Here is an 11265-nt window from a genome sequence, read left to right on the forward strand (position 1 = left end):
CTGGCCCTGTGAGGCCTGAGGGGGTGCGTGCCTGGCTGGCCCTGTGAGGCCTGAAGGGGTGCGTGCTTGGCTGGCCCTGTGAGGCCTGAGGGGGTGTGTGCCTGGCTGGCCCTGTGAGGTTGTGCGTGCTTGGCTGGCCCTGTGAGGGGGTGTGAGGCCCTGTGAGGGGGTGCCGCTCCCTGTGGACAAGGACAATCAAGAACAGTTGACGATTGCGTGTCAAGAAGGTGCCAACATTTGTCAATATGAATGACTGACAAATAGGGTGTCCCCCCCCTTTTTTTTTTACTCTTGACTACTATATTTTTTGTTACATTATCACAGTTTGAGTTATGTTTTGGGGTGTATTTATATTCTAGAATTTATAGATTTTTAACCCGTTCATGACCGGAGCATTTTGCGTTTTCGTTTTTTGCTCTCCTTCTTCCCAGAGCCATAACTTTTTTTATTTTTTGGTCATGTGAGGGCTTATTTTTTGCAGGAAAAGTTGTACTTTTGCATGACACCATTGGTTTTACCACATCCTCTTCTGGAAAACTGGAAAAAAAAATCCAAGTGCGGTAAAATTCAAAAAAAGTGCAATTTCACAGTTGTTTTTTTTTACCACGTTCACTAAATGCTAAAACTGACCTGCCATTATTATTCTCCAGGTCATTATGAGTTCGGAGATACCAAAAAATGTATAGGTTCTTTTTTATTTAAAGTGGTGAATAAAAAATCCAAGGTTTGCTAAAAAAAAAAAAAAAAAAAAAGGCGCCATTTTCCAAGACTTGTAGCGTCTCCACTTTTCGTGATCTGGGGCTGGGTGAGGGCTTATTTTTTGTCTGCCAATCTGACGTTTCTATTGATACCATTTTGGGGTAAATACGATATTTTGATTGCCCGTTATTGCATTTTATTGCAATGTTGTGGCGACCAAAAAAATGTAATTCTGGTGTTTAGAATTTTTTTTCTGTTATGCCGTTTACCAATTGGATTAATTATTTTTTTATATTATATATATATATATATATATATATAGGGCGATTCTGAATGCAGCGATACCAAATATGTGTACGTGAGGTTTTATTTTATTGTTTTATTTTGAATGAGGTGAAAGGCTGGTGATTTAAACTTTTATATATCTATATTTTTTTATATTTTTTTTACATTCTTTTTTTACACTTTTTGCATGCACTGGGCGGCGCTCATAGCAATCTGGCAATGACAACCGCAGGGGTCTCCCGCAGACCCCGGTTTGTCATGTCAACCCATCAGGAACCCGCGATCATGTGGAGGCGGAGCTGGGGTGGAGCTTGGGTTGAGTCTCAAGGGGGCCCCAAAATTTTACCAGTATGGGGCCTCGAAATTCCTAGTGGCAGCCCTGCCTGTTTTACTCACAAAATGGCACTAAAACAACATGTCCGCTCTTTATATAAAGAGGGACGTGTAATTTCAGCAGCCAATGGCACAAGCCCTTGTGTCTGGACATTGTGGATAGTTCCTGCGCCCTGATTGGCTAGTCGCAATTTACACACATTAAGTTAAGAAAAAAAATTAGATTGCAAGCATGCCGCTCCTCTGACCTCTCCCCATTCCCTCGCCTCATCAAACATGTCCCCCCTCTCATCATTCAGCACCACTATCCTAGCCAAAGTGCTGAAAATACTGTAGTGGAAACGCAATCATTTGCTGGACTTTTACCGAATTTTGCCGATTTTGAGTAAAAACACTAGGGTGTCCGATCACGAATCCGAATGTGCAATGTTTGTACCGAATTTGAAATTGGTGAAAGTTTTTTTTAACATGTTTGCTTATCTCTAATGTGTACCTCTGTATGGAGAATAATATCAGCACCCAAGAATTAAAAGATGAAATATAGCCTGATTTAGGTAGCACGGAAGTAAGAAAAACAATTTTAATTTGATCATGTGTACCCTGAATGGAGAACAATATCAGCACCAAAAAATTTCAAGCTGAGATGTGGTCTGCTGTATCTCGTTACTAACAGAAGAAATGTTTTTTTTTACTGTGGATGAGGCCTGTATAAAATAGAATATATGCTCAAAAAAATTTCAAACTCAGATCTGGCCTGCTGTATCATGTTACTAACAAAATATTTTTTTTTTACTGTGGATCAGGCCTGTATACAATAGAATATATGCTCCAAAAAAATTAAAACTGAGATCTGGCCTACTGTATCACGTTACTAACAGAAGAAATTAGATTTTTTTTTTACTGTGAATGAGCTCTGCATACAGCTGAATTTCACCGCCAGAAAATTACAAACTTAGATGTGGCCTGTTGTATCACGTTAGTAGAGGAAAAAAAAATGATTTTTTTTTTACTGTGAACGAGCTCTGCATACAGCTGAATTTCACACTGAAATTTACAAGCTGAGATGTGACTTGCTGTATCACGTGAATAAGAGAAAAATTAGATTTTCAAAGGTGTACTCCTCCCTGGAGCACAATAGAAGCAGTGTACAAAAGAGTTCTATGCTGAAATGTGACCTGCTGTCTTTGTCTGAACCTCACTAATAGCACAAAAATAATCTGCTGGAAGGTCAATTTCACAGACACACAGGATCCTATCTATCTAAACTATCTGACGTAGAAGCAACCGCCTAGCTAACTATCTAAAATTGCTCAGTAACCAGGAGCAGACCAGGAACATCCTGTCTGACCTTATATACTAACAAAATGGCACTAAAACAATATGTCCACTCTTTATGTATAGAGGGACATGTAATTTCAACAGCCAATGGCTAGTGTTGAGCGATACCTTCCGATATCAGGAAATATCGTATCGGATTGGATCGGACCGATACTCAAAAAGTATCGGATATCGCCGATTCCGATACCGGAAACCAATGCAAGTCAATGGGACACTAATATCGGAATGAAAATAAACCCTTTCTTTCCTTGTAGGTTAATTCTACATGAAGTAAAACAACTAAGAATAATGTAGAATGTATTATGCGAAAAGCCGGCAATTCATCAGCGCATACACCGGTACCCGACAATTTACAACAGAAAGAATAGAGCTTCACACATAGATTAGATAGAAACATGTCAGTCACATATATATGAAGTACAGTGACAGTGTTGCTTACTGTACTTGTCATTTAGTGTAAAGGATTTATTAAAAAAAATAAGTGTTTTCATGCACCGTTTCTTTAAAAAAGCCGGCCGGCAATTCAGCAGCGGTACCCGACAATTTAGAATAGAAGGAATAGCGCATCACACATAGATTAGAAAGATAGAAACATGTCAGTCACATATATATGAAGTACAGTGACAGTGTTGGTTACTGTACTTGTCATTTAGTGTAAAGGATTTATTTAAAAAAATATTAGTGTTTTCATGCACCGTCTCTTTAAGAAAGCCGGCCGGCAATTCAGCATCTGTACCCGACAATTTAGAATAGAAGGAATAGAGAATCATACATAGATTAGATAGATAGAAACATGTCAGTCACATATATATGAAGTACAGTGACAGTGTTGATTACTGTACTTGTCATTTAATGTTAAAATAAAGGATTTATTTAAAAAACAATTGGCGTGGGGTTCCCCTTAATTTTAGTCTCTAGCGGAGGTTAAGCAGACAGCTGGGGCAGATGTTTGAAGCCTGGGAAGGGGGTAATACCCACGGAGCTTCCCAGGCTACTAATATCAGCCCCCAGCTGAATACATAGCCTTTACTAGCTATTAAAATGGAGGACCCCCCAAAAAAAATTACGTGGGGTCCCCCCTAATTTAATAGCTAGCAAAGGCTAGGCAGACAGCTGGGGGCTGATATTAATAGCCCAGGAAGGGAGCCATGAATATTGGCGCCCTCCCAGGCTAGAAACACCAGCCGTCAGCCGCCCCAGAAATTGCGCATCCATGGGATGCGCCAATTCTGGCACTGAGCCTCGCTCTTCCCACTGCCCTGTAGCGGTGGCAGTGGGGTAATAGGGCTGGGGTTGTTGTCAGCTTATAATGCCAGCTGACATCAAGCCCAGGTTAGTAATGGAGAGGCGTCTATAAGACACCCCCATTACTAACCCCATAGTCAAAGTTAAAAAAAACCCACAAACACCCAGAATAAAGTCCTTTAATTGAAATAAACACACAATTCTTTATTGTTCTAAATTAAACCATACTTACCATCACGCCCATTCCAGCTGAAGCCAACGATCTCCTGCAATAAAAGAAAAATAATAAAGCAACCTCATCCTTACCTTTCCATGGTTCCCACGACAGCTTCAGCTCTGCTACATCAAGATGACAGGCTGGACCGCAGCAGAACGCTGCCATCCAGCTTGCCATGCCGCAGACACTGAGAAGCGCAGGCATGCTTGCGCTCCTCAGTGTCTCTCTGTGACGGCATAAAGATGAGCCGAGGTCATGTCCAATGAACTCGGCTCACCTCATGCACGTCACTGACAGCGTGGGAGAATTCTCCTGCACTCAGCGCTTCAGCGTGAGAATTTTCCCACGCTGTCAGTGACGTGCATGAGGTGAGGTCATGTCCAATGAACTCAGCTCACCTCATGCACGTCACTGACAGCGTGGGAAAATTCTCACGCTGAAGCGCTGAGTGCAGGAGAATTCTCCCACGCTGTCAGTGACGTGCATGAGGTGAGGTCATGTCCAATGAACTCAGCTCACCTCATGCACGTCACTGACAGCGTGGGAAAATTCTCACGCTGAAGCGCTGAGTGCAGGAGAATTCTCCCACACTGTCAGTGACGTGCATGAGGTGAGGTCATGTCCAATGAACTCAGCTCACCTCATGCACGTCACTGACAGCGTGGGAGAATTCTTACGCTGAAGCGCTGAGTGCAGGAGAATTTTCCCACGCTGTCAGTGACGTGCATGAGGTGAGCCGAGTTCATTGGACATGACCTCGGCTCATCTGGATGCCGTCACAGAGAGACACTGAAGAGCGCAAGCATGCCTGCGCTTCTCAGTGTCTGTGGGATGACAGGCTGTATGGCAGCGTTCTGCTGCGGTCCAGCCTGTCATCTCGATGTAGCAGAGCTGAAGCTGTCGTGGGAACCATGGAAAGGTAAGGATGATGTTGGTTTATTATTTTTCTTTTATTGCAGGAGATCGTTGGCTTCAGCTGGAATGGGCGTGATGGTAAGTATAGTTTAATTTAGAACAATAAAGAATTGTGTCTTTATTTCAATTAAAGGACTTTATTCTGGGTGTTGTGTTTTTTTTAAATACTTTACTAGAAATTCATGATGGTCATGTCTAATATTGGCGTGACCCCATGAATTTCGGGCTTAGGGCCAGCTGATAATGCCAATCTGGCCTTAACCCCTTTATTACCCAGTGAGCCACCGCACCAGGACCCTGGATGAGTTGGGTACAGCACCAGAAGATGGCGCTTCTATGAACGCGCCATTTTCCGGGGTGGCTGCGGACTGCAATTTGCAGCGGGGGGGGGGGGGGGGCCCAGAAAGCTTGGGTCTCCCTGCGCTGCAGATTCCATCCCCCAGCTGCCTAGTTGTATCTGGCTGGACATAAAAATAGGGAGAAGCCCCACGTATTTTTTTTTTTAATTATTTCATGAAATTCATGAAATAATAAAGAAAAAAAGGGCTTCCCTATATTGCTGTGTCCGGCCAGGTACAAATAGGCAGCTGGTGGTTGGGGGCAGCCCGTTCCTGCCTGCTGTACCTGGCTGGACACAAATATAGGGCGAAGCCCTACATCAATTTTTTTTTAATTATTTCATGAATTTCCTGAAATAATTTTAAAAAAATTGACGTGGGGCTTCGCACTATATTTGTGTCCAGCCAGGTACAGCAGGCAGGAACGGGCTGCCCCCAACCACCAGCTGCCTATTTGTACCTGACCGGACACAACAATATAGGGAAGCCCTTTTTTTCTTTATTATTTCATGAATTTCATGAAATAATTTAAAAAAAAAATACGTGGGGCTTCTCCCTATTTTTGTGTCCAGCCAGATACAACTAGGCAGCTGGGGGATGGAATCTGCAGCGCAGGGAGACCCAAGCTTTCTGCCCCCCCCCCCCGCTGCAAATTGCAGTCCGCAGCCACCCCGGAAAATGGCGCGTTCATAGAAGCTGGATGCTGTACCTGGCTGGCATACAAAAATATAGCAAAGCCCACGTCAAAATTTTTGGGAAAAATTAATTAAAAAATAAATAATAATTTAGGGACTGCATCTTTATTAACTCCTCAAATGTCATTTAGTGTTAAAATAAAGGATTTATTTAAAAAAAAAATTGGCGTGGGATCCCCCATAATTTTAGTCTCTAGCGGAGGTTAAGCAGACGGCTGGGGCAGACGTTTGAAGCCTGGGAAGGGGGTAATACCCACGGAGCTTCCCAGACTACTAATATCAGCCCCCAGCTGAATACCTAGTCTTTACTAGCTATTAAAATGGGGGACCCCCCCAAAAAATGACGTGGGGTCCCCCCTATTTTAATAGCTAGCAAAGGCTAGGCAGACAGCTGGGGGCTGATATTAATAGCTCAGGAAGGGTGCCATGAATATTGGCCCCCTCCCAGGCTAGAAACACCAGCCGTCAGCCGCCCCAGAAATGGCGCATCCATAGGATGCGCCAACTCTGGCACTTAGCCTCGCTCTTCAACGCTGCCCTGGTGCGGTGGCAGGGGGTAATAGTGGTGGGGTTCATGTCAGCGCCAGCTGCCATGAAGCCCAGGTTAGTAATGATGGGCATCTATAAGACACCCCCATTACTAACCTACAAAGTGTTAAAAAGAAAAAACACAGACACCCAGAAAAAAATAATTTATTTGAAATAAAACACACCATTTTATTTAATTCTTAGTTTACTAAAAAAAAAAAAAATAGTTACCTGTCCACGTTCCTGCGCTGATCTCCCATGCACAGCTGTCACATCTGGAGATGGTGACAGCTGTGCATGGCTGCTGTAAGCTCACGCTGCCGGGAACACGTCCACTCCCGGCAGCGGGAGCCACTGACTGAGGTCACCGGAGTGCATTCAGTCAGCGCTGCTCCGGAGACCTCCTTTACGGCACTGCTGTACCGTGGGAATTTCTCATGATACAACAGGGCCGTAAAGGAGCTGACCAGAGCAGTGCTGCCTGAACTCCGGCGAACCCGCTTATGCAATGACGGGGCTGCTTTACGGCCCCGTCATTCTAGCGGCGGCAGCGGTTCAGAGCGGTCACATTCTATGTGGCTGCTCTGAACTGGAGATCTTCGTGGGACAATTGTGGACTACTACAGAGGGGTAAGGATAAGGTTGTGGTTTATTATTTTATATTTTATTACAGGAGATTGATGGCTTCGGGGAATTAGGTGTCTAGGTGAGTATAGGTGTAGTTTTTTATTTTTTACTTTATTTTAGGTGGCGATCGGCGGGGACAGGTAATGTATGAACTAATTTATTGTAGGTAACCACTGGCCACCAATGACATGTATTTAACATTTATTGGGGACACAGTAGGGCAATTTAAATAGCAGGATCAGGCTGATGGGAACTACTGCTCCCATCGAGCTGATCCTGCTGGCACGAGTGGACGGGGGACAGACATAGGCCGATGGGAGTAGTAGTGTCACATCGGCCTATGTCTGCCTGCACGCACACACCCACACACATCGCACAGACACCGCGCACACCCGCGCACACTCGCAGACATCGCACAGACACCGCGCACACACCCGCAGACATCGCACAGACACCCCGCAGACATCGCACAGACACCCACACACACCAATCATGATGGGCTGATGGTCTGTGAGGTGAGGCTGACCTGTGCGGCCGTGGGAAAGTTCATGTGAGTTCATGCAATGCAGTCAAGCATGAACTCACATGAACCCTCCGAGGGCACCGCGGCGACTTCAAATGAACAGCTGATCGGCATCACCTCATACCTCAGCTGTTCATTTGAAATAACCGGCGGGAAAGCGCAGCACAGAACGGGAAAGCCGGCGGTGAAGTCTTTTCACTGCCGGCTTCCCCGCCCGGGTCCTTCGCTCCCCGCTCCTTGGTGCTGCGCTCCCCGCCCGGTACTAACTTACGATTGGGATTGGAGGTGGCGAGAGGAGCGGAGGATCGGGTTGGGAGGCTGCGGGGAAGCAGTATGGGGCTGTGTGATTGTTTAAAAGCCGGCGGCTTTTTACCGCGCGCCGGCTTTTAAACGATCAGGAGAATTCTCCCACGCTGGGATGGCATTCTGATGACAGGCTGGATCTCAGCTGAGCGCTGCCACCCAACTTGTCATCCTTCAGAGACACTGCAGAGCGCAGGCATTATGGGAACTTCCGATTCCGGTATTCGATATTGTAAAAGTATCGGAATTAAGTATCGGAATTCCGATACCGCGAATATCGGCCGATACCCGATATTTCAGTATCGGAATGCTCAACACTACCAATGGCACAAGCCCTTGTGTCTGGACATTGTGGATAGTTCCTGCGCCCTGATTGGCTAGTCGCGATTTTCACACATTAAGTTCCGAAAAAAAAAATTAGATTACCAGCACGCTGCTCTTCTGACCTCTCCCCACCTCCTCCCCTCATCAAACACGTCCCCTTCCCACTCATTATATAGCGCCACTCTTCTAGCCAAAGTGCTGAAAATACTTTAGTGGAAACACAATCATTTTACAGAATTTTGAGTAAAAACGTTCTGGTGTCCAATCACAAATCCGAATGTGCAATATTCGTGCCGAATTTGAAATTGGTGAACGTTTTTCGAATATATTTGCTCATCTCTACTCACCATGACCCTCACCTGTCCTGCTGCCACAGTGTCCTGCTCAGACCTTTACTTGCTCCCTGCAGTCTCCCAGCTTTGACCTCTACATCTCCGGCACATACCCCTCTTACTGGGCTGCATGCATGTTATTGACGCAGCATAACCAGGATGCGAAATACATCATCAACATCAATGATGTGCATGTGGGTTGGTCAGCATGGGATGTACCGCAGGTTTAGAAGTCAGTGTCGGAAGACTGGAAGGAGCAAGCAGGGGAATGGGCAGAGAGCTTTAGCGTCAGGACAAGTGAGGGGTGAGTATAATACTTTATCCCCTTCCATACCCTAAAAAGATTCTAGCAAAAGGGAGGATGGTCGGTCTCCATTTTGCTGTATTAGAGCAAGTCGAATTTAAAAATATATTCCAGGGAATCCAAAGTTTTTGTGAGATTTGTAGCAAATTGGATTTGCTTCTATTTGATTTCCTCATCTCTAGTATATATCTACCCTGTACATTATTCCTTCGCTTGTAAAGGGCTTCATGCAGCAGGGCTAAAATGCTGTGACCATGGGTGAAACACCTAGAATCTAAAATTATGGTCACTACATAATACACGTTTTATAAGAGAATACTGCAGGGGTTCATTATAATCTCATACAAGGTTTACTAACACCTGTCAATTCTGCCCCTTTTAGGTTTCATTTACTTATTTTCTGGACCAAAGGCTTACAAATATGACCTCGAGAAAGAAGATGTGGTCAGTGTTGTGAAATCTGGATCCTGGATTGGCTGTTGAGAAAGAAAACTTGTAGAATTCAGAATATACAAATGATGCTCTGGAGATTGTGTAACACCCAAGTCTGGATGAAATTTAAGAGAAGACACCGGATTTATAAATACCTAAAATTTTCCAGCAATCACCTTGTTGTTTTTGTTAAAGATTACATAATATTTTTGAAATGTTTTTGAATATGTCGCAAGGGTCGTCTAAGGCGAATAGAGAATAGCTGCACCATTATAGTTCTAGTGTTAGTAAATTAACTGTGTCTTATATGGGCTACCTTCACTTCGGGAATTCTGCACGGATTCAATGTATGGTGGACATATTAAGAACCTATGCACAAGTTTCAGATTTGTTGTGTTTTTGTTCGCAGTTTTTCCTGCGCATTTTTGTCACAACACCGGGAGGGATTCCTGATGCCATCAAAGTGAGGTGATGAAGCACATTCCACAGAGAGCACTTTATGATAGTGTCTTTGGTTTCAGCAACAAAGCAACCATGGTGCCTTACAAAGCGAAGAAGGAAAAATATATTATATTACTCAGTACCATGCATCATGATTCCAGTATTGACAGCAATGACAGGAAACAGAAACCAGAAATAATCCTGCACTACAATAAAACTAAAGGAGGTGTGGACAAGATGGATGAAATGGTTGGAGAATATTCATGCAAGAGGCAAACAAAACGTTGGCCTGTAGTCATTTTTTCAAATACGCTTGATGTACCAGCCCTTAATTCCTACATTATTTATACTGAAACTCATTCCGATTTCCATGCTAGGAGGAAGGACAAGAAAAGCCTATTCTTAAAGGACCTTTGCCATGAACTTGTAATGCCTCACACGATGCAGCGAAAGCAACATAAAACGCTTGCCAAAGCAAACTAGAGAAGCTATGAAACGGTTTGGCGTATTCCATTTTCACGCAATTTCAGAGCCAGGAGAAAGAAAACTAACGCGTTGTTTTATTTGTCCAACAAACAAAGAAAGGAAAACTGAGCTTTACTGTACCATTTGTGGAGAAAATGTCTGTAAAGAACATTCTTCAGAAAAGATAATGTGTAAATTGTGTGGAAGATCAATAAAATTGAAAAGGAAAAATTGGAAAAGAAATGTAGCTGCAGCTAGTTTATGTCAACATTTATATACCCTTGTTTGTGTGTTTTTTATATCTTTGTTTGAAATTTGAAAAAACAAAAGTTAAATGATAAAAAGGATTCATCACATAGAATGCGTAACCCACGCCTTTTAGGCCCATGTACTTACTTGTTTTGTGTTTTCTTCAAATAATTATAATTACAATGTTGTGCATTTTTCATATCTTACTTTGCAATTTTGAAATAAACTTGTAAAATGTATTTAAGTTCCTTCATATGATTTGCACAAGGGCCTAAAAGGCCCGGGTTATGTGAAAGTGTATATTTAAGACGCCACGCATTCTAGGGTTAATGCCCACCGTATACACCTGGAATACACAGTGGGGAAAATAAATATTTGATACACTGCTAATATTGCAAGTTTTCCCACCTCCAAAGAATGGAGAGGTCTGTAATTTTTGTCGTAGGTACATTTCAACTATGAGAGACAGAATCTTAAAAAAAAATCCAGAAAATCACATTGTATGATTTTTACATGATTAAATTGCATTTTAGTGCATGAAATAAGTATTTGATACAATAGAAAAACAGAATTTAATATTTGGAACAGAAACCTTTGTTTGCAATTACAGAGGTCAGACTTTTCCTGTAGTTCTTGACCAAGTTTGCAAATATGGCACCCTGCTACAACAGG

General features: G+C 43.3%; 1 protein-coding gene across 1 annotated transcript in view; it reads left to right on the plus strand.

Annotated features, from left to right (window-relative positions):
* MMP20 (matrix metallopeptidase 20) overlaps nt 1-10242 on the plus strand; it is a 99900-nt gene extending 89658 nt beyond the window's left edge. The window contains exon 10 of the mRNA XM_073662120.1: nt 9389-10242. Within this exon, the coding sequence (XP_073518221.1) occupies nt 9389-9489 (101 nt within the window). The 3' untranslated portion in view covers nt 9490-10242. The remainder of the gene's footprint in view (nt 1-9388) is intronic.
* Nucleotides 10243-11265: the final 1023 nt, after the last annotated feature.

The sequence above is a fragment of the Phyllobates terribilis genome, unplaced genomic scaffold (assembly GCF_046119375.1).
Source record: "Phyllobates terribilis strain yellow unplaced genomic scaffold, ASM4611937v1 Scaffold_2__4_contigs__length_985480577, whole genome shotgun sequence".
Lineage (NCBI taxonomy): Eukaryota > Metazoa > Chordata > Amphibia > Anura > Dendrobatidae > Phyllobates > Phyllobates terribilis.